This window comes from Necator americanus, chromosome I, assembly GCF_031761385.1.
Source record: "Necator americanus strain Aroian chromosome I, whole genome shotgun sequence".
NCBI classification, from domain to species: Eukaryota; Metazoa; Nematoda; class Chromadorea; order Rhabditida; family Ancylostomatidae; genus Necator; species Necator americanus.
In genome coordinates this window covers 36,195,984-36,222,077 of record NC_087371.1, presented here as the reverse complement: position 1 = coordinate 36,222,077, position 26,094 = coordinate 36,195,984, and the positions used below count along the sequence as shown (strand labels likewise).

The 26,094-nt window shown below is 40.8% G+C and overlaps 5 protein-coding genes across 7 annotated transcripts; 2 read left to right on the top strand and 3 right to left on the bottom strand.

Annotated features, from left to right (window-relative positions):
• Positions 1-13: 13 nt before the first annotated feature.
• Positions 14-10,393, top strand: RB195_007954 (uncharacterized protein; the record flags this gene model as incomplete). 2 transcript variants are annotated; one of them, XM_064181870.1, is made up of 11 exons in its annotated part: positions 14-147; positions 6,246-6,333; positions 6,534-6,684; positions 6,739-6,759; positions 6,840-6,963; positions 9,101-9,318; positions 9,416-9,611; positions 9,679-9,778; positions 9,886-10,014; positions 10,071-10,147; positions 10,228-10,393. In XM_064181870.1, the coding sequence occupies 11 exons, from the start codon at positions 14-16 to the stop codon at positions 10,391-10,393; spliced, it is 1,404 nt and encodes a 467-aa protein (XP_064038625.1). The 2 variants fall into 2 exon arrangements, with proteins under 2 accessions (XP_064038625.1, XP_013298836.2); XM_013443382.2 differs by having other exon boundaries at positions 6,534-6,759.
• A 1,004-nt stretch (positions 10,394-11,397) lies between these two features.
• RB195_007950 (uncharacterized protein) lies at positions 11,398-25,864 on the top strand (the record flags this gene model as incomplete). Of its 2 annotated transcripts, XM_064181865.1 has the most annotated exons (33): positions 11,398-11,569; positions 14,644-14,771; positions 14,905-14,988; positions 15,069-15,239; positions 15,304-15,387; positions 15,471-15,595; positions 15,667-15,789; positions 15,846-15,954; positions 16,011-16,184; positions 16,422-16,564; positions 16,637-16,841; positions 17,502-17,591; positions 17,650-17,840; positions 18,164-18,299; positions 18,531-18,630; positions 18,734-18,846; positions 18,931-19,083; positions 19,155-19,292; positions 19,478-19,561; positions 21,288-21,407; positions 21,464-21,649; positions 21,700-21,894; positions 21,953-22,155; positions 22,237-22,369; positions 22,970-23,064; positions 23,119-23,146; positions 23,203-23,340; positions 23,479-23,646; positions 23,709-23,889; positions 24,681-24,816; positions 24,886-25,000; positions 25,095-25,271; positions 25,754-25,864. In XM_064181865.1, the coding sequence occupies 33 exons, from the start codon at positions 11,398-11,400 to the stop codon at positions 25,862-25,864; spliced, it is 4,509 nt and encodes a 1,502-aa protein (XP_064038621.1). The 2 variants fall into 2 exon arrangements, with proteins under 2 accessions (XP_064038621.1, XP_013298837.2); XM_013443383.2 differs by having other exon boundaries at positions 22,970-23,146.
• RB195_007953 (uncharacterized protein) lies at positions 12,019-12,495 on the bottom strand (the record flags this gene model as incomplete). Its single annotated transcript, XM_064181869.1, has 1 exon — positions 12,019-12,495. One exon carries the CDS (start codon positions 12,493-12,495, stop codon positions 12,019-12,021), a length of 477 nt encoding a protein of 158 aa, XP_064038624.1.
• RB195_007952 (uncharacterized protein) lies at positions 12,523-12,999 on the bottom strand (the record flags this gene model as incomplete). Its single annotated transcript, XM_064181868.1, has 1 exon — positions 12,523-12,999. The coding sequence occupies one exon, from the start codon at positions 12,997-12,999 to the stop codon at positions 12,523-12,525; it is 477 nt and encodes a 158-aa protein (XP_064038623.1).
• RB195_007951 (uncharacterized protein) lies at positions 13,027-13,386 on the bottom strand (the record flags this gene model as incomplete). Its single annotated transcript, XM_064181867.1, has 1 exon — positions 13,027-13,386. One exon carries the CDS (start codon positions 13,384-13,386, stop codon positions 13,027-13,029), a length of 360 nt encoding a protein of 119 aa, XP_064038622.1.
• Positions 25,865-26,094: the final 230 nt, after the last annotated feature.

Sequence of the window (26,094 nt, the reverse complement as noted above, 5' to 3'; positions counted from 1 at the left end):
TAAAACAAGAGGAATGAGGCTTATTTCCGTGTTAGCAACGCTGATATTGGGAGTTTCGGCTGGTGATGTGTTGCAATACACCGATAGCAATTTCGACGAACTCATCAAATCTCATGAAGTCGCTCTGGTGAAATTCTACGCTCCCTGGTTAGTTGCCGACGATCTACATTTCAGCTTTATGAAAATAAACTTCTGAGAAGCATAGTGGAATGGACGTGCCTTCTGGAGTTTCTTTAGCAACTAGAGAATTTCAAGAGTTATCAATTTCTTTAAGAGAATCGCATCTATAGGGGAAAAGTCAACTTGAAAATGTGTTGATTAGTGGTAGTTATTTCGGTCTACAAATTCCTGTATTGAGTCCCAAGATCAATTTAGGACGTGCACAAAATATGCTGAAAAGATCAATAGTTTCGCAACGTGACAACGAGGCTTGTCCGCTGGAGATGATGCAATGCAGAGGCAGGATAATGCTGTAGTTGTGCTCGAAATTCAGCAGATGTGCAGTAAAGCATTAGAAAGCGAGCTGCTGATCTTTTCATGGATCTGAGGACGGAACAGTGTCGATTGCACGGAATTTCAGCTCAGGATAGCAGCAGATGGCTACCCTGGATTTTTCTAGGCGTCATTAGGGTGGCCAACAAGCGGCAGATTCTCTCAAATTTGCAGAAAAAATTTACGTCAAATCTTTTCGAAATGTCAATTGACTGACATAATTAATGACACTTGTACTTATAAGATTTAAACAAATAGAGCTCGCCATCTAGGGAGTACTTCTGTCTGATATCAAAAATTATGCTAAGAACTCCTGTTCAAACGGTGCGGATTTGCTTTGTTTGGCTGTCACAAACACTCGTAATTTGTTTGTATACGGTCAACATCGGTACGTACAGCTGAGCGGACGTCTCCTTAAATTCCCTGGGCACAGTTAGATTTCATCTGTTTCCCGTAGAACTGGGCTACTTCGAAGACAAAAGACCGAATATATGTGTAGGCGGATTGTCGATATGTGCCCATATGCAGGCGTATGGTTGCACTGTTTTATTTTAAGATGAGAAGGTGCATTTAAGCCGGGGACGAATCCTTTGAATTGCATTAGTGTTCGTTTCCGGGCGTTCACTTCTGCAACAGGAGTGCAGTAAGATAGGCTATCAATTTTGTGGTAAAAGTCACGACACTGTGTTATCATACACGCTGGATCCATCGTTCGTGTTCAGTTCATCGTAACACTACGTGAGAGGGAAATCCTGAATTTTTTTAGCTGAATAGGCAGCAAACTCTGGGACTTTGATGTTGGGATTGTTTACACTTTTTCTTCGGAAAGCTTTTCAGACGCTTTTCAGCCTCTTAAGCTTTTCAAATTCTAGCTTTCCAGAAACCACTTCTTCGAGTAGAGTAGCCCTTTTTCATTTCATCACAATCTTCTCTGAAAAGGAGCAAGCAGAAGATAGCTCATGTGGTTAATAAAACTAGCAAATGTAACCGAAGATGCATGGAAAACATGAGTGACCATTTCCCTAATAAGATCTTACAACTACAAAGGTGGCTCTCTTTTTATTTCAAACTTCTTAATATGCCCATCATACACACTGTTGAATGATAACTTCTTCAGACCAGGCGAATTCAAGGAAATATACAATTTAGTGCGAGCAGCAAGTAGCAGAAACATCTTTAGCAGCTGGTACAACTACCTAAGATGTACAGTAGAGTCAAAACGAAATGAAACACAGTGCAGTTGCGTAAGCGGTTGCGCTGGAAGTGGCGCGGTGGAGATGGCGGTTGGAATCGAGGTGGGACTATCGCGAACTGCAGCAAGGAACGGTGGTAGCTGGGGTCCTCACTCTATTCCTACCGATACCTCCAGCGCGCCACTCAGAGCGCAACCGCCAACACAGCTACACGCTGCTTCATGACGTTTTGATCCGACTATACAACCTATATGTTGTCACTTCTGATGCGTCTCTGAAAAACTCCAGTTAAAAAAGGCTGTATGTCTCCCCGAGGCTACCCGCAGAGTTCAGAACCGCGCGGGAGCGCGGTTTGGCGGCTCTTAACTCTGCAGACTGCCTAAGGGATGTAGAGTGCGCGTCACATTATTGGGCCAAAATTATTGCGTCGTCTCATCGTTACATCAAAAGCAAACATAGTCTAATTGTATTAATTGTTGTTCAAACTATTTCGGACATATTTTCTAAGTATTACTGGATGTGGGCTTCTTTGGCGCGAGCAGTGTCCTTCATTCACTCTGATTTTATCCAAAGTATGTCACTTTTTGAGGGTACGCAGTTTAGGCGATGGTCAAACGGGAATTACCCGGAAATCGACGATAGTTCGCGAAATATGCGGGTTACATGGGCATTTCCTTTCAGTTCTATCTGAAATCCGCTGGTGAATTTTCACCAAAAACTACCATCATTGAATACGTCCAAACTAGAGTGACTAGATGTGCAAGAAGTTCGATTAGCCTACCCAGTTTGGCCTTTTTGGAGGGTGTTCATGAAATTTCGCATTGTTGAAGCAATCAGTCAAACTGGTTCGGGTATAGACCGGTCAAAGCGGCCGGTCGCTTGGCGCAGCTGCAACTGCGCTCGAAGCGGCGCGGTATGGCCAGGGATTACTCCCGAGGTGGGATCATCGGTCGCTCTATTTAGATTGCAAGAATTTGGGTAGCTAGCGGTAGTCCCACTTCGATTGTAACCACTGGATCCTCCGTGCCGCTCTATAACTATAGGTGTTCGAGGATCAGCGTTGGTCACAGAGAAATCGGGCTGAGCCTTAATTTCGTCCGAGGGATGAAATTGGGGTAGTAATAATAGGAAGTAGTTGGGGTCTACTCGGCGAAAGATTTTGTAGATGTTTGTGTCTCGTCCCTGTATTTGTCCTTAGTATATTTAAAGTTACCACGGACAGAGTTACCGCGAACGCAAAGATCAGGAAGGAGGTTTGATGCCGCTAACTTCCGGATTTTGCATCCAAGGGATATTTGATTATTCACACCCCAACTTGCTGCATTATGTCATCTGAATAAAGATTGTGTTCGAAAATTCGCTTCAGTACGAAGCAGCGATGTGCCTGCTATATACGGCGTATTAATGAAGCGCCCGGAGGATCCCATCCACGTTGTTAATTTCGGAAACCAACTATCGTCGTAGCCATTTTTTGAAGTGTGGCCGATGAACTTTCAATATGTTAACGCAAAGATGTAGGAAGTGCGTGTCAATGATTTCAGCGCTCTGTATGAATTCAATTTCGTATAACTCAGGTGATTGTTTCCAGAGAATTGGAACTTCTGAGTTAATTTGTACAGTCTATCTGTGCCAAACCAGTTGAGTTCTGCGCAGTTGGGATCCCCGAGATCTGAGTATCCGTCCCTTAGTTCAGTCAGTAGTGTCCTATAGGTTTTTCTTGTTTGGAGTGACAAATACTAAACAGTGAATGACCGGTGAAAAAGTGATTGGATTTCGAGATCAAGGCTTTTGAGATCTAGAAAGCTGGAACCATTGTGCTGCATGTGATGCTGCTACAGCGGACTTTCGTCGACCATTGTCCGAGCCACTACCGACAAAGTGCAAGTCCACAAACAAACTGAAGGCATTGCTACCATCAGCACTACTGCTAACAACGCTTTCATTACTGCTTTGAAAGGTGTATGCACTCTCGCTCTGAAAACGTAATTCCAAAGAGACAACCACTAATATGACATCACTTTATCCCTTTCTTGAAAGATACAGCGGATGTTCCTGTTGATTGCCCCTGGCTCTAATTTTTGGATAGACAATTGCTCATCCACTCAAGAATACAAGGAACTAAAAACTCCAGCGTCGAATTGACAGATAATAGAATGAACAAAGGGAAAACCTATATAATTTGCTTGGTACCTCAGCGCAAACTGCACGTTTCATATAAATATCAACTGTTGGTTTTGTGTAATGAATGATACTGTTCTTAAATCTGATAATGAGGGGTTATACATGCGATCAATAAATTTGACCGCATGTGTAACCTCTCATTATCAGATTTAAGAAAAAAATCATTTTTACAAAGGGAAAAATTTTTTATTATTAATTTGTTGAACGATGCTGAGTTCTGCTAAGAGAGGATAACGCTAAACAAGAGAGATATTATTGATACTAAAATAAGATCTCAATGTCCTATTTTGAAGAAAGTTGGTAACAAGCAGTGTAGATCCCATTGTAAGTGGATATACTGCTTATTCTCTGTCCTAGATAAATAATCTCACCTAGGATTTGAGTGCCCCTGCCAAAGATATTATGATCCAGATGTTTTTTTTATCATTTCTTTGGAATTAAACCTTTATTTAAAGTTGTAACCGTCTACTAAGTCCCATCTAAATCCTGCTAATTTTCAGTCGTTTTAGAGGACCAACGTAGGGGCTTGTACCTGTTTTAGTTGCTTTCTGATTTTGCTTAAACGTTCCGCGCAGCAATATCAATTCTCAAGTAATATACTCTTCCGCTACTTTTTGATTTGTGGACGACATACCTTCTTTAAAGTTTTGGTGACAGTCCCTTCATTCTTCATAGCCATGCCAGCAATCTATCGGCTGTATGAAAATAGTTTCATTATGGTATTGCCTGAAGAAGCGCATTTTCCGATAGGGGTATCCGTTTTGCAAGGTCATTTATATAACATTCTTAACTATGCAAACTATTCGAAGTCGAAGTTACTGGCGTATAAATTCACTTGGGATGCGCTAACGCTTTTTCTACTGCAATTCGTAATAGTTGAGGTTTTTTATATCACCTATACAATGATCTGCGGAGGCAGCCGATGATCAAGTCAGTTTTTACCTGCCAGACAAGTGTGGTATCAGTCTATCGACCCCCGAGGGATGGAAGACTTGGCTGGAATTAAGGCGGTTTCGAGCTACCGACCGTGTGGCTATAACCTCTTACCGAATGCGCCACACTCGCTGGATACAAACTATTACAGTATTTTAATTACACTCTTCGATAATCACTGTCATCGGGTATTTCTAGTGCGGTGAAGTAGGTATTCTTCTGCTTTAGTCTCATGTTGATTCCGCTCCTATCTGAAATACATGCACTGGAAAACCATGCTTGCGTTGCGTTATATATGACCCATTTATATTAGCTTGAGAAATGCGGTACTTGCATCTTTATCCGATTGACTTGCTATCGCAGAAGCACCCGTAGACTTGTACAACAGTTAGTTACATATTATGTTATTACCCATCCAGCAGTTATTTTCATACCAATCAGTTAATGGAGCAATACTATATACTATCTTATTCATCAAGCCATCATGAGTAAAAAACATCAATACACTCTCGAAAGTACAGAATAAAATGAATAGAATATTCCCAGTACTTAAGTCACAATTTTTAGAGGAGTTATTGGCGATAGCTAGTAGTCCCCACACTGTAACCCAATAATCAGACCTGCGCACAAGTGGTTTCTGTTCGGGTCCGGTTACATCCTTGAAAGGAATGTGTGCGCACTTAATTTATTGGAAAACTGATTAATTTTATTTTTAAAAAATGTGTACAGCTTTTAGCATCATAGAAAATTGTTTCCATTAGTGTTGCTTTGCTTCCAAGGTAGCTGCTAAGATCGTTCCTTTGTCAAGATACAGTCATATATTCTCATATCATACAACTCATTACATATCACTAACTAGGCTTCAAAATGACAGATCAGTTGCTGTCCATGCAGCTGAGTGGACACAATTTGCAACTATTGCGAGCTATTTGTTTAGCTGTATTTGGTTGTAGTAAATAGCCTTTTCGGTTTCATCTGACTATACACACGTATACATAGATGCTATCTAGGGTTTATGGTTCATACAATTTGCGAAGATCATATTTTGCGTGAAGCAATTTCACTTAAACAAGTTTTATCATAACTTTAAATAGTTGTGATAATTTCTTTGGTAGTGGGTTTGTATAAAATCTAGCGAATTGAGACTTGATGGTTTTGGGTTGGGCGAAGCGTGTTGTGCAGGTACAAACCAATCGCTCATTCTTAGAGATTTATACTAGCAATCCAGTTCTGCAGTTATCTGGACGCATACACGAATGTTTTAGGTTTGCTGATATCTTGATGGGGGAGGGACTTCTTTTTAATTGTAAGAAATCTTAAAATATTCCAATAGTATTTGACCTTGATTGAAAGTCGGGTGATGATAGCTTAGGTTTCTGTATCGTATACTCTAACAGCCTCATATGCTTCTGATATACTAAAGGTTTTAAGATTACGTTGTTCTAGGTGTGGCCACTGCAAGAAAATGGCACCGGAATTCGAGAAGGCATCCACGAAGCTGAAGAACAACGATCCTCCTATCACTCTGATCGAGGTGATTTGAGAATCAGCACTAGCTGATCTAAAAAAGATAACTAAACAGTAACACAGCTACTTGCTTTGAATTGCCAACAAGGTGTAAAAACGTGTTCTACCAGCAACTCCTGTTGGTGTGATTGTCAATATTGCTGCGTATTTGTTTCATTCATGTGCTTTTAATATCTAGATCTTACTTATTCTTCGTTTTCATTTCAGGTAGATTGCACCGTCGAGAAAACCACCTGCGACAAATTTGGAGTGAAGGGATTCCCCACTCTAAAGATTTTCCGCCACGGTTTAGAGGCTCAGTCTTACGAGGGACCTCGAGATGCCGATGGAATCATTAAGTACATGCGCGGACAAGCCGGTCCATCCGCCAAGGAACTCAAGTCTCTAGAAGAGTTCAAGAAATTCATTTCAGGAGATGAGAATGCTGTAGTTGGTGAGTGTTCCTCCAAACATATTTGCGTTTTACTTGTGTTTTTGCTTCTTTTCCTAAATATTATGGTCCTCGAACTTTAGGCTTCTTTGAGAATGAGAGCAAGTTGAAGGATTCATTCCTCAAGGTCGCCGATACCGAGCGCGACCGCTTCCAGTTTGGGTATTGCTCAAATGCTGCAGTACTCAAGGAAACTGGATACACTGAGTACGTTTGAATTAATTAAGCAATAGATCGTATTGCGCATAGCTTATACATGACTTCCACAAAGTCTATTCTCCTATGAAAACATTCCTAGAGGTGGGATGTTTTCTAGGCAGTTATCAGTTATCAAACTAAGAGAAGCAATGTTTTGCTAAGTTTCCAATCTGGGGATGTGTTGCAATTCTTTGTTAGAAGTTAGGTATTTTCTGCACAGTCGTTTACTTTACTTCTCTTTTTATTTTTTGCTGCCATATCCCATGGTTGTTAGTAAGGCTACTGTCTTTTGTCATTAAACATGTCCCATTCTAATCAGGTGGTGCGACAAGATCTTTAGCATAGTAGCTTAGCCAATTGTCATACCGAATCTTAGAAAAAAACATTTTTGCAACAATTCAGTGGTACTGCCAGCATAGCTGACGAACGTCAGTCGGTTGTCTAGCACTGTTACAGGTTGATGGTAAGGTAAGGAGGTAGGTATCAGGTATCCCAGGTATCGAGAATTGTTTGCAGTTCCTTTCCCCTATGAATTTAGAATTTATGCCCACATTTAGGTGACAACACTTTAAATGTTAGCAAGTCAGTTAAATTCTATGTATTTACATATTGGTCACACCCCTTACAGTAGTAGTCAATGGTTTTTTTCTGTGATCTTAACTATGAGACTGTCCGAAGTTTTTTTTTATTGGTTTGGCAAGAAGTACTATGGACTGATGACTGATGGCTGTTGGAGAGTACAAAATCAGCTATGATAGATCCAGTTAGAGTTTGTTATTTAAAAAAAAATGTTCATACACATACAGGAAACATTCAACGAACACATGGTTAACAAAAGTCAACAAATAAGGAAGCTCAGATAACCTACACAACTAGTCGTCATACTAAAATGTATCTTATGTATCAAAATTGAGTTGGATTCTTATTCTAGTGAGGCGTTGTGGAGCATCACAGAGAATAAGAATATCGTTAGGATATTCTTGTACCTTCAATCACAGCGTTACTGTAGGGCTTAAATTTCAACGCAAACAAGTTGATGGAAGTCAGTTTAGAACTTCTGAGTGGTGGACTCTGTTGTACGTTTTTTCGCTTCTTCATTTATGTGCGTATCAATGAAATCCGAACAAATGTGTAAGTACTACTTCAGGATTAGGAAGGCTTAGACATTGGTCACTCTCAGTGATGATATAGTGCTCTACATCTTGACGAGTGGTCCCTCTCGGTGATCCACTATTCAAGAACATGATATTCGGATGTTCTTCAGGGAGGATCAGTGCAATCTTCTGTTGAACTAGGAAATGACTGCAGCTTCCTTGTCGATGCATATTCATAGTCGGGTTGGAGACCGCTAACACTTAATGGTAGTCCGTTGTCTATAAATGTTCTTCTGCAGTGGATCGAAATTTTTCTACAGATACTTCGCCCCACTATTTAGCTGGATCTTACGCATTTTCCGGATGCTCTACGTGGTGTTTTTCCGTAACTTGTTTCTAATTATCTGCTCTGAACCCTACCCTTTTTTGCTATTATCTAGATCCTCACTGCGCACGCGGATTGTTTTCTTATTACTTCATCCTTTCACTTCTTGCTCTGATATTTTTGAGACGTTCTAACAGTGCTTTGTCGCGCACTTATGCATAACTAAAATAGAGCTGGAATCCAATCAAGAACGCGAATTAATCTGTTACCTCGCACACGGTATAACAGAACAAGGGAATATTTCATGAGTTAAACTTATTGAACTCGCAGTATATGCTCTTTAACAATGCTCCGTGGTACAATGTTCACGCGACTTGATCATATTCTATCCATGCTGTAGTCCCTACTCGTCCTTCTTGTATCTTGAAATAGAATATTCCTCGTTCTCGTCGTCGTGCAAATCATTTATGAATTGTCGACGCGTAGTATTTCAAACAAAGTGAGTGCCGTGAATGCCTTGACAGAGAGTAGAGAAAGTTTATGTATAAAGCGATGAGAAGACGTGCGTTGCGGCAGAAGCATCGCGCTCATTCAGTTGGACACTTTCGATGCCACTGTAGTTCCACTTGTGAACTTATGAACTTAATTGATGATGAATGGTTTACATGAAATACATGATTTTATCAAACTATTTACATTGACGCAAACTCAGTTTTGGCTAATTAAGTGACATCGTTGTGTTCACTCCGAAGAAACTTCACAACAAATTCGATCCCAACGAGTTCAAATACGACGGGAACTACGATACTGACAGAATCAAGAGCTTCCTTGTTCATGAAACTGTTGGGCTGGCTGGTATTCGCACCCAAGGCAATTTGTTCCAGTTTGAGCAAAGGCCCATCGTTGTAGTCTACTATAATGTCGACTACTTGAAGGATCCCAAAGGTGTGTATGTTCTTAACATTGTCTACATCATCCTACGATGACGGAGGGTTTTTTTTAAGTTCATCATCAACCCCACTTTGCTCTGAACTCAATTCAGGTTCTAACTACTGGCGAAACCGTGTTTTGAAGGTTGCTCAGGACTACAAACGTAAGGTTCATTTTGCTGTTTCGAGCAAGGAAGAGTTCTCCTCTGAGGTTGACCAAAATGGGCTGTCTGAGCGAAAGGACTCAGATAAACCCATTGTTGCTGCTATCACCAACGAGGGCAAGTTCCCAATGAATAACGAGTTCAGGTGAGAAAGGGTTTATTGAATCCAAAGGGAGGATTGATACTCTGTGATATCTGGATGTCATTTTTAGCGTAGACAACCTCAAAGCGTTTGTTGAAGATCTTCTTTCTGGTAAGCTCGAGCCTTACATGAAATCTGAGCCGATTCCCGAAAACACCGGCGCTCTCAAGGTTCGTGTCATCCACTACTTTTGTTTAATATTTGCCTGAACAAAAATATAAATGTTGCTACTTTAGAAATGCCTTTATTTGCCTCGGTAGTTGTTTACTTGTTGCAGACTGCTGTCGCCAAGAACTTCAAGGAACTGGTAATGGATGCAGATCAAGACGCTCTTATTGAGTTCTATGCACCATGGTGCGGACATTGCAAGGCTCTTGCACCTAAGTATGAAGAACTTGCGACTAAGGTTAGTTGTTGGTAATCTTCCTGTTGGCGTCGTTGTTCTTAATATACTTTTTCAAGCTAGAAAAGGAGGATGTTCTCATCGTGAAGATGGATGCAACTGCCAACGATGTGCCTCCTCTCTTCCAAGTTCAAGGGTACATGTTCTTCTTTCTTTGCTCTCTAGTATTTTCCTTTCAAAAAGGTATCCGAATAAGAGTTCAAGTGTTGATTTCAGATTCCCAACTCTCTACTGGTTACCAAAGAATAAGAAGGATTCTCCAGTCCCTTACAGTGGTGGACGTGAAGTGAAGGACTTCATTAATTTCATCGCTAAACATTCTACTGATGGTCTCAAGGGTTACTCGCGCGATGGCAAGAAGAAGAAGAAGGAAGAGTTGTAAGCGTTGACAGCAACCTCCTCTACACCTCACAGCAACCCCAATGCTGAGACTGATGTGATAGAATGCCATTTTTGTGCATTTTCTTGTTTTATTTATTCATTCCAAGGGTTACTCCCACGGTTGTTTGTTGTTATATAGGCTTATTGTGTGCCTTGTTCATGGTTTTAAGTGTTCCACGTGGTGTTTCATACAGTGTTTATTTATTGAATGTGAAATAAATTGTTATTTATATTTTTCTAAAAGCACATAGATCCATCTACACACTAAGGCAGGCAGCTACACTCAGTTTAGACAGTGAACAACGGGAAATTAGATATTTGAAATGGCGGGCGATGGTCTCATTTGGACGCTAAGTATATTGCGTGCGGCTGCGACGCGGCTCTTTCTATTTAACTGGAGTCGGAGAAATTCTGCTGGTTCTTGGCGATCACGTTGTGCTTCGGCACCTTCTACGTAGGGTTGTGTTGCCTTCATCGGTTACCTTAGGGTTTGCTTATATTCTTCCTCTCAGCTTTTCGTATAGTACAGCGTCAGGAACTAGGTCTTGGTAGTGTGTTGACGTGGATAATTCAGTCCGAATGGAGTGTACGAGCAACGGAGTTTATGCTAGGGTGCGGCCGCTTCTGTCCTGAAGTACCTGCCTCGTTATATTTGCTTTCACTACTTAGGGAACTATGGCAAACGTTAGGAATTATCTATACTAACTTAGTAAAAGGTATAAGTATGATGGGTGATTATCATCCCCTTTCCTTTCTGTTTGAGCTTATCCTTTTCTTGCCCGCATCCAAGTAGTCATCCACCCACTGGGATGTATTTTTACAAATTTCTGTGACTTTTTCTTATTAGCACGTTCGTTATAATACGTACATACATTCCTAATAATGTAAAGGAATAGAGTTAATTCAGGCAGCCCTTACCTCAGCTCTTTTTTTTTTCCTCTCAAGCAAATCTCCACCAAAATACACGGTCCTGTCTAGTATTAAATTACAGTTCAAAATATTACTATGTGGCAAGACGAATCAGACGATTCGTCCTCACATGCAGGCGGAAGTGGAGAAGGTGAAGATGTTAAAGACAAGACCGTGTACGCCACGGCGGCAGATTCGCAACATGAGGAGACAAGGGATGGTTCAAGCGCAGCCGAGCACGACAGCGACTACGAAGACCAGGAAGAAGGTAAGAATATATTTATATCTTATTTGCTAGTTCCTTTATTGATTGATGATAGTTTTAGAGAAATAAGCGGATTATGACACGTAAAATGTTGTTCTGTGGTTTTTTTCTTTGCAAAAGGATGTCATGTGAAGAATGCGTTTTCTTTTCTAATATGGAGGGTTGGAAATTACATTATTTTGCTCTTCCTAGCACTTCTGTTTCCTTAAAATGAGGATTTCATGTGCCGACCTTCACCAAAGACTACCCTTTCTGTAGCAGCGTTCACAGCCCTGTTGGCGCTCCTCATCGGTCCGCTACATTCCTTCAATCTCATTTATTTTGGATTTCGCCAATAGTTTCCTTTTCTTTAATTCGTCGAAGTAGACCAATAGTGAACAAGTATATGATGTGGGGTTTCGGTGATATTCTAACTATGTAGGTACCTCGCTTCTTCTACAGCCATCCCAACCCTAGTGAAGCTTCTCATTGATCACTCCTTCGATTCTATGGTCTTCTTTGATTTTACTGATTCTACTTCCGCTGTATATCGATCGAAATAGTCGAGCAGTGTCGCTGAAGTGGCGTTTAGGAGATATTTCAACCGTAGACATCTCCCTGGTGCTGCAGCCATCCCAACCCCAGTGGAGCTTCTCATTGATCATTCCTTCGATTCTATGGTCTTCTTTGATTTTACGGATTCTGCTTCCACTGTATATCGATCGAAGTAGTCGAGCAGTGTCGCTGAAGTGGCGTTTAGGAGATACTTCAACCGTAGACACCTCCCTGGTGCTGCAGCCATCCCAACCCCAGTGGAGCTTCTCATTGATCATTCCTTCGATTTTATGGTCTTCTTTGATTTTACGGATTCTACCTCCACTGTATATCGATCGAAATAGTCGAGCATTGTCGCTGAAGTGGCGTTTAGGAGATACTTCAACCGTAGACATCTCCCTGGTGCTGCAGCCATCCCAACCCTAGTGGAGCTTCTCATTGATCATTCCTTCGATTCTATGGTCTTCTTTGATTTTACGGATTCTGCTTCCACTGTATATCGATCGAAATAGTCGAGCAGTGTCGCTGAAGTGGCGTTTAGGAGATACTTCAACCGTAGACACCTCCCTGGTGCTGCAGCCATCCCAACCCCAGTGGAGCTTCTCATTGATCATTCCTTCGATTCTATGGTCTTCTTTGATTTTACGGATTCTGCTTCCACTGTATATCGATCGAAATAGTCGAGCATTGTCGCTGAAGTGGCGTTTAGGAGATATTTCAACCGTAGACATCTCCCTGGTGCTGCAGCCATCCCAACCCCAGTGGAGCTTCTCATTGATCATTCCTTCGATTTTATGGTCTTCTTTGATTTTACGGATTCTACCTCCACTGTATATCGATCGAAATAGTCGAGCAGTGTCGCTGAAGTGGCGTTTAGGAGATACTTCAACCGTAGACATCTCCCTGGTGCTGCAGCCATCCCAACCCTAGTGGAGCTTCTCATTGATCATTCCTTCGATTTTATGGTCTTCTTTGATTTTACGGATTCTACCTCCACTGTATATCGATCGAAATAGTCGAGCAGTGTCGCTGAAGTGGCGTTTAGGAGATATTTCAACCGTAGACATCTCCCTGGTGCTGCAGCCATCCCAACCCCAGTGGAGCTTCTCATTGATCATTCCTTCGATTTTATGGTCTTCTTTGATTTTACGGATTCTACCTCCACTGTATATCGATCGAAATAGTCGAGCAGTGTCGCTGAAGTGGCGTTTAGGAGATACTTCAACCGTAGACACCTCCCTGGTGCTGCAGCCATCCCAACCCCAGTGGAGCTTCTCATTGATCATTCCTTCGATTCTATGGTCTTCTTTGATTTTACGGATTCTGCTTCCACTGTATATCGATCGAAATAGTCGAGCATTGTCGCTGAAGTGGCGTTTAGGAGATATTTCAACCGTAGACATCTCCCTGGTGCTGCAGCCATCCCAACCCCAGTGGAGCTTCTCATTGATCATTCCTTCGATTTTATGGTCTTCTTTGATTTTACGGATTCTACCTCCACTGTATATCGATCGAAATAGTCGAGCAGTGTCGCTGAAGTGGCGTTTAGGAGATACTTCAACCGTAGACACCTCCCTGGTGCTGCAGCCATCCCAACCCCAGTGGAGCTTCTCATTGATCATTCCTTCGATTCTATGGTCTTCTTTGATTTTACGGATTCTGCTTCCACTGTATATCGATCGAAATAGTCGAGCATTGTCGCTGAAGTGGCGTTTAGGAGATATTTCAACCGTAGACATCTCCCTGGTGCTGCAGCCATCCCAACCCCAGTGGAGCTTCTCATTGATCATTCCTTCGATTTTATGGTCTTCTTTGATTTTACGGATTCTGCTTCCACTGTATATCGATCGAAATAGTCGAGCATTGTCGCTGAAGTGGCGTTTAGGAGATATTTCAACCGTAGACATCTCCCTGGTGCTGCAGCCATCCCAACCCCAGTGGAGCTTCTCATTGATCATTCCTTCGATTCTATGGTCTTCTTTGATTTTACGGATTCTGCTTCCACTGTATATCGATCGAAATAGTCGAGCATTGTCGCTGAAGTGGCGTTTAGGAGATATTTCAACCGTAGACATCTCCCTGGTGCTGCAGCCATCCCAACCCCAGTGGAGCTTCTCATTGATCATTCCTTCGATTTTATGGTCTTCTTTGATTTTACGGATTCTACCTCCACTGTATATCGATCGAAATAGTCGAGCAGTGTCGCTGAAGTGGCGTTTAGGAGATACTTCAACCGTAGACATCTCCCTGGTGCTGCAGCCATCCCAACCCTAGTGGAGCTTCTCATTGATCATTCCTTCGATTCTATGGTCTTCTTTGATTTTACGGATTCTGCTTCCACTGTATATCGATCGAAATAGTCGAGCAGTGTCGCTGAAGTGGCGTTTAGGAGATACTTCAATCGTAGACATCTCCCTGGTGCTGCAGCCATCCCAACCCCAGTGGAGCTTCTCATTGATCATTCCTTCGATTTTATGGTCTTCTTTGATTTTACTTATTCTACTTCTGCTGTATATCGATCGACTTGACTTCCTCTTTTCCAGACAGAGATGATAGCGACGAAGATAACGACCATGCTCCAGAAAGTAGTAGTAGTAGTAGTTCTGCATCTAGCGCGAGCGATGTCCCAAGGAGGCGACCGAAAGGCCGATTGGATGAAAAGACTCGCAAGGTGATGATCGAATTCGTTTGAGTTCTCTTATTATTGAATCTAGTAGTCCAAGTGGGCAATGCTCCTTTGCTGACTGGGATCTTAAGCACAGCAGTGCTTTTCTATTCTGCTTGTAATTTTTAGATTTTTCCAGCTCTTAGAAGATAGCAATTATCTAAGGCGATCAACGCGCTCGAAACTCGTTGACCGAAAGAAAAAAGGTAGCAGTCCATCAGAGGTGATTCTTTTTTTTTTCGAAGAGTAGTGGTCCTTTCATGTTTGCATTGATTTACATGCTTAATATTTTTTGAATGTAAGGAAGAAGAGGAATCTGATATCCCAAGCGAGCAAAGCTCCTCTGATGACGAGAGTTATAAGCGAAATAGTAGAAGAGGTGCAGTTTCCCAGAAATCCAAGGGATCACATGGACGTGCTGCGAAAACGGCTCGCTCTGCTGTTGATTACACGGAAAAAGGATCCGATGAAGATGTATGCTTCGATTTGTGTTAGATTTCGGTTGAGCTCAGGTGATTAGTTTAGCTGTTTGTTTTAGCTTGATGAAAATGATGTTCTTGAATGGGAAGAGGATAAGAAGTCGCCTTCTTCGGCCACTGCGAATGCGGAAACTATCGAAAGAGTAATTTTGCGATTCTTTCGTGTTCTTTAAATTGAAATATGTAGTCGGTGAGATGTCGCAATATTGATTACCGACTTTTCTAGGTGATAAAGTCAAGAATGGGTGCCCAAGGAGCAACTGGATCTGCAACGACATGCTATAACGTAGCGGAAAAGGGCGACCCAAATAGTCCTACCGCTGCTATTCTCGAACAACAGTTTTTAATAAAGTAATTCATTTATATGATATATGATATGAAAATACTGCTTTCTTCTTCATATCCTGTCGTGTCTCTCTTAGATGGGTAGGCTGGAGCCATCTACACAACACTTGGGAATCTGAAGCGTCGATTGCTGCGATGGGCGCAAATGGAATAAAAAAGATCCAGAATTTTCTGAAAAAGCAGAAAGAAATGGAGGAGTGGTGAGTGAATCAAATGTCTCGTTCTCATGAATTGTCACTGTCATTTTCTTATTCAGGAAACGTACAGCAGATAAAGAGTACATTGAGTTCTATGAGTGCGAACAAGTGATGAATGAAGAACTATGTGAAGAGTATAAAAAAGTAGAACGTATAGTCGCTCACCAGGTAATTGTTTAACTTTTTTTCTCAGACAACCATAAAGAATATGGTAGTGGCTTCAGGTGTCTCGTGACCGTAATTCAGAAGGAGTGGAAGCTACTGAGTATTATGTGAAGTGGTGCGGACTATCTTATTCTGACTGCACTTGGGAGGACGCTCGTCTCTTACCTCAGGAACAGATCCAAGCCTACCATCGAAGGATCGAGAATTATAAAGCTCCTAGCAAGAACGCTGTGGTAAGTTGTTTTCCATTTTGTAAAATACAGCTATCTATCATAACGTAAACCTTTCGTCTAAGCATAGCGTCTAAACTAATTTATAGAATGTGTGCTATACTGCCTACCTTTTTGTTTGCATTCGTATGACTTATAACACTCTCAGCAGAGGGAAACTAAGGAGTTTCTGATAAGCTCAAACATGCACAGGAACACGCCGTTGAACGATTTTCCAGAGGATCATAGTCAGTTCTTTAGGTATTACGGAAAAGGCCTAAATTCACAAAAATCGAGGACATGCCATCCTTTCTTCAAGTGGATGGTAGAGAACAAACTCTCCGAGACTATCAACTAGAAGGTCTGAACTGGATGCTACATGCGTGGTGCAAGCATAATTCTTGGTTGGTTACATTTTTAAAATCGTCTTCTTGTTCTCGACATGCACTTGATAATTCCTGACTTCTTCATTTCAGCATTCTCGCGGATGAAATGGGTCTTGGAAAGACGATCCAGTCTATAGCATTTCTGGCAGCGTTGTATCATAGGTATGATCTGTACGGGCCGTTCCTCGTCGTCGTGCCGTTGTCTACAATGGCTGCATGGCAGAAAGAATTTGCTCAATGGGCGCCAAATCTAAACCTTGTGACCTATATGGGCGACACTAGCTCTCGTGAGCAGGTTAGTCCAAGGATGTCTGACATCCGTATTAACAAAAAAGTTCTGGATAATGAGACTATTCTCCGAAATTAGCGTTCGGGGAGTTCACTTATAAAGGTTTTCGCATACTCATTTTATGAGTATAGTAACCATTTTGTGAGAAGCAAAGTTGTGATGAGCAGCATTTTAGGATGCGGTATTTAATGGGATAAGTCCCCCCACCTCCCCTCTCCACTCCCTCACCATGTCTGTCCTTTCTTCCCATAAATTTTAACCCCAATGTCGACTGAATAGATTTTGCGTGCCTTGCCCAATATTTTTTTGTGGAGATAGCAAATATTATTTCTTCAAATTCTAACTTGTTTTGTCCTATTTGTTTCATTGGTTTTTCTAGACGTAACTTCTATAAATTTAACTGTCGAATTTGATAGTGATAATCGTCACAATTTTGAAGAAGAATGAGGTTAAAGAAACGATTATTCATTAGCAGATGCCTCATAGCATCACATATATGCTCCCTCCTGATTCTACTTGCTTTTGATTTTGTTTTTTGCCATTTCAGCTTAGCAGAGTTTGCTAGTTCTCATGGTTCTCTAGACCAATACCCTTATATATTCAATTAGAAATATATTTTATATTCTGTTGAGTACGTTGCTCTTCAACCTCTAGTCTTTTCTCCAGATTCGTCAGTTCGAATGGTACGTAGCAGGCACGAAGAAAATCAAAGTCAATGCTGTCCTCACCACGTATGAAATTTTACTTAAAGATAAGGTATATTTCTAGTGGTATTCACGTAGTCGTTCGAAATTACGGTTTATTTTCGTTTCAGCCATTCTTGGGCAGCTTCCATTGGGCAGCACTGGCAGTCGATGAGGCACATCGTTTGAAAAATGACGAATCTCTTCTGTACATTTCTCTCTCTTCTTTTAATTGCGATCATCGGCTTCTCATTACTGGAACACCACTGCAGAACTCTTTGAAGGAATTATGGGCTTTACTACACTTTATAATGCCAGAAAAGTAGGTGAATCAGTCATGTTTTGTTGCTTCTGTGGTAGTATAATTGTATAGGTATAGGATGACCAGTCGGAGTTACATCGTCGTGACTATTATTAGCACATTTGAAAGGGCTCCGTCCTTATTTAATTGTCGTTTTTTTCCTCAAATTTGTGGAGCGATCTGTAGGTGGTTAGAAAAGATGCAGTAGATCTTTGGTATTGTATTTATTGCAGGGAACATACACCATATAGAGAATTCGACTAAAACGTCGTAAATGTGAAGAAGCTACAGAAATTATGCCAGTTGTTGCTTGCTGAGTTACTTTAGGGTTTTTCATTTTGCAGATTCGATAGCTGGCCAGACTTCGAGAGTGGACACAGTGACCGAGACCATAAGGGAATCGCTGCTCTACACCGAAAGTTAGAACCATATCTGTTAAGGCGCGTGAAGAAAGATGTGGAGAAAAGCTTACCTCCTAAGGTTAGTTATAGTACTTTATGAACTATAGTGGTCCTGTGAAGAATGCTTCGCCTAAGAATATTTTGTGTTGTTATACCAAAACTTAGAAAACTATCGGGTTCTGTTCCGTACCTTTCTCAGTCAACTGTACAGCAGCGGAGCAGCGATGACAAAAAAAGTTGGAAAGTGTCTGGAGACTAACAGATAAATGTAGATAAACATAAATAAGGAGCAATATTATTAGTTTTTTAGTTGGAACAAATTTTGCGTGTGGACATGACAGCCCAGCAAAAACAGTACTACAAGTGGATTCTGACGAAGAATTATCGTGAACTGTCGAAAGGCGTTAAAGGTGCTTTTTTTATTTATGCATAACATTTGTTTTAGTCGGCGTAAACAGCTTCAAAAGGTAACGGTCCTACAGCTGATAGAAATAAGTGAATTGGCCGGTTTAGGATCTATTAATGGTTTCGTAAACCTTGTCATGGAGTTAAAGAAATGCTGTAATCACACTTCTCTCGTGCGACAATATGACCACTTTGAGAATGATCCACAGGCACGGCTACAGGTGTGCTCAAAGATACTTCTAGAACTATGTCGTTACGCGTTTGCCAAGTTGTCTTTTTCAAATAATTAATTAGGAATTTTCTAGCAACTCCTTAAATCGTCGGGAAAGCTGATCCTATTGGACAAACTGCTCTGTCGTCTCAAAGACACAGGGCATCGTGTCTTGATTTTTTCTCAGATGGTGATGATGCTAGACATCTTGCAGGAGTATCTTCAACTGCGCCGTTTTCCAGCCCAGGTATACCTCATTGAGAAAATGCATTGTAGACGTTTATTCGCCAGTTTTGTTATGAAATGTGGTTGTTTCAGCGACTCGATGGATCTATGAGAGCAGATCTCCGTAAACAAGCGCTGGACCATTACAATGCCGAGGGATCTACTGACTTTGCCTTCCTGCTTTCAACTCGCGCTGGAGGTCTGGGGATCAACTTGGCTACCGCCGACACGGTTGGGATCATTGTTATCATTATATTCTTTGTAATTACTGTGGTATTTTATAACATGATATCCAAGCTTGTAGTTAGAGTAAGAGCAAAAAAACTGCTCATGGTTCGTTTCTTGAGATCAGTTCATAGCGTAGACTGACTACTCACATTTTAATTGGATGGTTTAGTTAGCATTTGTTTGTTTAGGTTATTATATTTGACTCCGACTGGAATCCACAGAACGATCTTCAAGCGATGAGCAGGGCACATCGAATAGGACAAACTCGCCAGGTTATTTTTCGTGTTGTATGATTAACAACAGTTGTTCGCCGTTGGCAAGATGTGCGTCTTTTCGTCGATTAGCAATCATTCACAACGATATCTGCTAAATATCGCCGTCAAATCTCTCGAAAATCACTCTTTTGAACGACACAACAGTTGTCTATGGCCAGGTGAATGCTGCATGTTTTTAAGATTCTAGGAATTCGATTATTTTTCATGGAAATTTGATTTCCTGATCAAGGATTATAGTTTTCGCCGAATTTTCGCGGTGAAACAGGACATACTACTTAGCTAAGTCTTTCAATCTGGATTTGACTGAAAATACTCTGAAGTTATTGAGATGAAATCAGTTCTCGAGGAAACCACTTTTTACGGGTTGGTCTTGTTGGCAGTAGATTACTATGAGAATTATTCTGTTAGTAACGTTTTCAAGTTGTAATAGTATCATATCATGTTTTAACAAAATATAGTTATTTGATATTTTAACTCAGTTGGAGGCAATGTGTGCCATTTTCTGTACAAATCCTAAATGTTCTGCAGAATTTTTCTACATGCGAAACCTTGATGATTACTCAGGTCCAAAGAAGACAACTCCTTAGACCAATAGAAATGATAGGGTCTTGAACTTTTCGTCATGTGCCGTGCTGGTTCGTCATTAGCTCTACAGGTTGATCGAGACATGTAGGAACCTCAGTCAAGCACTTTTGGAATAAAAGCATCACCATATAGAGATCACCATTTATCGTACTGTAGTCGGGAGGCGAGCGTCCTTATTTTCTGAGACTGTTCTGAACGAAGTCTGTTGGGACGAGGACTACAGTCTCTCGTTTTCTTTTCATCCTGTTTCTTTTTTCTCTCGAAATGTTTGCGGAAAGTGGTTTTTTCTCTAAGAAATATACTTGAGGACCTAGTTATATTTTTATGTCACCGTAACAATCACTATTCACCCATTTTCTTCAAGCAGATTGTGATAGAATCCTTCTCTTCTTAGACTTTTGATTAACACACTGAACGCTAAAATGGGGGTGATTTTTTCCTGAAAAGAAAACATTATTTTTTAAACAGATAATCAAATAATAACTTCATTTTTACTATTGCATGGTAGCTTCTGGTAAAATGCAGAGAACGTGAACTTCATTAGAGTCCTGATGATATTTATTTACTGACCTGTCAATCCATAACACATGGAAAGAACGTCTGAAGTCCCTAAGAGATGTCGTTGAACTTTTTATAGATCGTTGTAAATCTCGACGTCAAACCTGATGATATTGTTTATGTACTGACATGTCAATCCATCACACATGGAAAGAACCAACAAAGAAAATCAGTCGAATAGAAAAATATATGGTCATATTTTCGAATTCAAAAAGTCCCGAGGAATTTTCCCGTTAGTTTAACCGCAACGAATCTGAGTTAATTTTCAATAATAATGGTAATTGAATTGTGAAATTAATAATAATAGTAATTAATATTTGTGTTAATCGCATAAAAGTACATCTGAGATGTGGAAGCCTTGATTGATAGATGTTAGTCAATCTGTATTGAGCCAGTTTCGTCAAGTACACGACTCCACCGTGAGGCTGTTAATTCCTGTGATCACCACTTTTACATCCAAAAATCATCTCTTGGGAAGATATTTATCCTCATAGAACGAAACGTTTGGTTTGACATTGAACTAGAATCAATTCAATCAAATCAATTTCTTTCGATTGAATCAGAAACGTGATATTTTCAGGTAAACATATACCGCCTAGTGACCCGTAACTCCATGGAAGAAGAAATCGTCGAGCGCGCGAAACGTAAACTTGTGTTAGACCATCTTGTTATTCAACGAATGGATACTACTGGAAGAACCGTACGTTTATTCTTGTCAGTGTGAGAGGTTTACAGTAACTCTTACCTATTTCACAGGTACTTTCCAAGACGTCCGGAACTGGCGCTCGTTCGATTCCTTTTGACAAGAAAGAACTTAATGATATTCTGAAGTTTGGCGCGGCGGATTTGTTCAAAGAAGGCGAAGGTGAAGAACAGGAGCCAGAAGTCGATATTGATAGAATTCTTAGTGTAGCAGAGACAAGGGATGCTGACGAAACTCAGGTAAAATGTTTAACATTTACTGCTAACATTTTCGTACTTTTTACTTTTAGGAGAGCGGTAATGAACTGCTGAATTCTTTCAAATACGCTAATTTCTCAATTAATGAAGAACAAGACGTAGCAGCTGCTGCTCAACACCAGGTCTCATCTTCGAAGGATAAGGAAAATGAAGGCACAGGTGCTGACTGGGATGAGATCATTCCCGAAGCTGAAAGACAAAAACTCGAAGAAGAAGAGCGACGAAAAGTAAGAATCATCTTTGTTACACAACACCAAGAATTAAACGCGCTATTTTTTCTTTCAGATGGCAGCAGATTTGGAGTTGGCACCTCGACAACGTGTTAAGGTTGACATTGAGGAAGCAGATGATGGAGATGCATCTGCTTCTGAAGGAGAAGCCGAAAATAATGGTCGCAAGAAAAGAAAAAAAGCGTTTGGAGATTTCTCAGGTGCAGAGATCAAAAGATTTGTACGATCGTTCAGAAAGTTTGCGAAACCGTTGCAAAGGTAATCGTTTTATTTTTAGCCAGTTTTACGCAGTCGTTTTATCTGCAAAAATATTTCTTCCTCACTTCTCATTTTTTCTAGACTTGAAGCTCTTGCACAGGATGCGGAGCTGGAGGAACACAGTGCCGATGAGTTGCGAAAGCTTGCAGAAGCACTTCTTGACGGTTGCGAAAAGGCTGAAGAAGAGCACGAATTAAAGAAGAATGAAGCGAAGGTTCGTGTATCTGCTTTGGATAGAATGGAATGCAGGTCACTCAGTTATTCTTACCGTTTTTTTTTCCTTTCGCATCCTCATCTGTCGAGTTCGAGAGGTAGTGAATTTTTCGGAACAGACGTAACCTCGGTGTTTTTCTATTGTGGAGGGGCATGCCTTGACGCAATGATAGCTCTGTTATCCTCGAACTGCATCCTGATAGGCATTTTGGCAGTGTTGGTTATTGTTCGAAAATCATTGCGAGCGCTTGCGCACATCAGAAATCGCGAAATATTCATCTGAGATAATTTCACTACGTGTTTGAACAGAAAGTGTTCTTCCTTTTCCCATTAGTATTCTGAACGTTCAGCGTAATATCGTCGGAGACTCTTCAGGAATATTTGCTCAAGGGGTGCAAGTGTAATCAAGTAGCGAAATCTGATGTCAGCGCTATTGTAAAATGGGTGAAACTCATCCACGGTGCGTCTTACCTATTTTGCGTATAACAGTATTTTGATCCATTCAATGTATTACTAATAAAAAAATAAATTGCTCGAATACGGTGACTGTTCGAGTGAATGAAGCATTTCGTTGAACATCTCCTAAAAATCCTTTTTTCAGACGGATGGAGAGAAGACAAAAGATCGAGGGCCATCATTCAAATTTGTGGGAGTGGTGGACGTGAACGTGCGATCCATTCGAAAATTACATGCAGAGTTAGAACCTTTACACAAGGCCCTCTCTGAGATTGAATCAAGTACAGACTTTAGGCCTCCTCATAAAGCGCGCTCTCAGAAGGTAGGTATCTGTTTCTTCTTCAAGTTGCAAAGAAAACGAAAAGCTCGAGATTTTAGGGGTGGGATGTGGAATGGACGTCCGTAGACGACGCTGCATTGTTACGTGGTGTGTACAAATATGGGCTAGGAAGTTGGGAAGCGATTAAAATGGATCCGCAACTTGGTTTAGCTGACAAAATCTTCCTGAAGGACAAGGTGAATTGTAGAGACTTGCCGCTAGCGAGGTTATGGGTTATATGGTTTAATTTTGGTTTGCAATATCTGCTTGCATCACACAAAATTCCTTTACGATACCTTTACACTTGATCTGAATCTAACTTATGGTTGTCTCAGATCCGAAAGCCACAGCCACGGCATGTGCAGCAGCGTGTAGATTACCTGCTGAAGTTAATGGACAAGTCCACCAATGGAATGAGAAACCAAAAAGCAGCGATATCAGGAACGCGTAAACGCAAAGCGCCTGACGACGACCAAGGAAGATCTTCCGTAGTCGAAGAAAAGGTTCAGGTTTCTGTTTTATGGCGCCAAAAGTTGCTCAGATTTTAAACAACTCTTTTTTCTAGAAGCGACGAGAGAAAGAACATTCTTCTAACCATAAACATCATCACCATCATCACATCACTCCAACGAAGTCGTCAACGACCACACGCGATAAAACACTCGCAGATCAACTTGCTTTGGTACTTATCGAGAAATCCATCTATGGGCAGGCCCTTGAGGACACTGGAGATAGGCCTTTTTCTGGTGAGTTAATCTAGCTTATTGAATCTGAATGTGTATCTGCTACATTAGATGACTTTACCAAGAAAAAGAAACGACAGCGGGAAATTAGGTTTTAAAACGTACAAGAGTAAGAAATTGTCGTGTTTCCCGAACAACTTATAACCGACACCGAATGTACTAGAACGTGGTTAGAGCGATGCGCCAACGATTGATTGATTGATTGGAGCAGAGCAAAGGTGGGGCCACTAGGCAGATGCATCCCGCTCGTTTGTTTTCAGTACATTCTCTGCTGACTACATTTGCAATCCACTCCTCTTATCGCTATCCTTTTACTGTTTTTTTTTCTAATTGCTGCACTTTTTCCAGTTTATTTTCTTTTAGTTCTTTTTCTTTTGACGTTCATCTACAAATTTCCAACTTTTGACTTCTTGACGGATCTGCCTCAATTGTTCCGCTGCTCTCATTTAACCTGACATCAAGGCGTGAGAAGCTATAGATTTCTTTTTAAACAATCCTTTCAAGAATTCAAATACCGTGATGCATATTTTTGCCTCCGAAAGAGTTGAAGAGGCCACCAGCGCAGCCATGCTGTTGCTTAATTTCGCTCACCAACCATCAGCCAGTATTTTAAACCTCAGCCAACTGCGAATGGTTGGAAGTAAACGATTACACGATGTTGCACCATAAATAAAAACTTTATGACCTTACATTACTGTACTCTATCCTAGCAGAAACACTTTCCTCGCTCTTTCAGACAAATTGAAGTCTTTTATTTTCGAATCAAATCCTTCTCTTAATATGAATTTGTTTAGAATGTGTGAAGATGATGCGGCCGGTTCAAAAATATATCAAGAAATTGACAGAAGCTTGTAGCGAAAAAGAGGCAGCAAAGTACCTAATGAGGTTAGGTGACAACTGTCGTGATCAGTTAGACGAAATGCTCAAGAGGTCAGTCGCTCTACCATCTTAATCAGTTTAATATTTAGCTCTTTTATTTACCAAAATAGTAATGTTAAGGAAACCAAAGACAAATGTACGTAAATGGTATAACTATATGTGGATATTCTTATCGAAGTTTGTCTCCCAAGAACCTATGGAAATGCTGCAGAAGTACCGAGAACTTTGTGCAGCGGTGAGCCTTTATTACGCATCTGAATTTCCTAACTTTTTTTTAAACAACGTTTTCAAGAAGTAGGTCTAGAAAGATTCTCACATCGAGCTTTCAGAATCATCGACATAAACATCGTGATCATAACAACGTTCAAAAGGACCGATCACCCACTAAACACGACCCGGAGAAGGGTAAGGAGCGAGACAAGAAAGAGCATCATAAGAAGAAACATCACAAGCATGATAAAGAACACAGAGAGCATCGAACCCATAGACCTCATGATGGGCACAAGGTGATTTTTCCTTTTATCTTCTATCTGAGAATCTTGTATTTTCCCTCAATCTTCGTGATTTTCCTTTCTCGTCTTTCAAAATGATTTTTCATCCTTCTATGGCGCTAGCATTGTCCTAGAAATGTTTGCTTTTGTTATCAGCGCTCCTTCCAAGGTCAATTGGAATTTCTCTCAGTGAGCATGTATATTAAATGAATGGGGACGATATGGTGAATCTTATTTCCCTTCAGATTAAGCGAGGACGACGTTAGAACAATAAGGAACTCAACTCAATTATGTGAAGTGAATACCATTTAATTGGAATTATTACATACTTTCATTTTTGATATCGTAGCTGTTGAGTATTTGTGGTTCCTCGCTTCTATCCTTTAAGAATCAGGAATCATATCATCTACAAACAGTTAAATTTTGGAGAAAAAGTTAGGATAAAAACCAAATGGGATTTAAGTCACTGACAAATCTATCATGTTCGTGCATTTCAGGATCGAGTCTTTCGAGAAGAACCTCCAACAGAGTATCGTAGTCCTCTACAAGACGAGTATCGAAGTTCTCCACTTGTGCGACCTCCCCTCCTTTCCGCTACTCCCCGGTAGTCTATGATGGTTCGCTCAGCAGCGAATTAGGAAATGAAAACTCAGATAACCACACTAAAAGTTTGTGATTTTGGCGGAACTGATTCATTACGGGTTTCTCATTATCGTTTCATTTAAATGTCATTGTCTCTCCAAGTTTTGTGATATCTCACTGAATTTTGTCATTTGGTACAATATTTTGTTCCGTGGTGCGGGTGAGCGCTAAGACCTTTGTATCTTGTGAATTGATT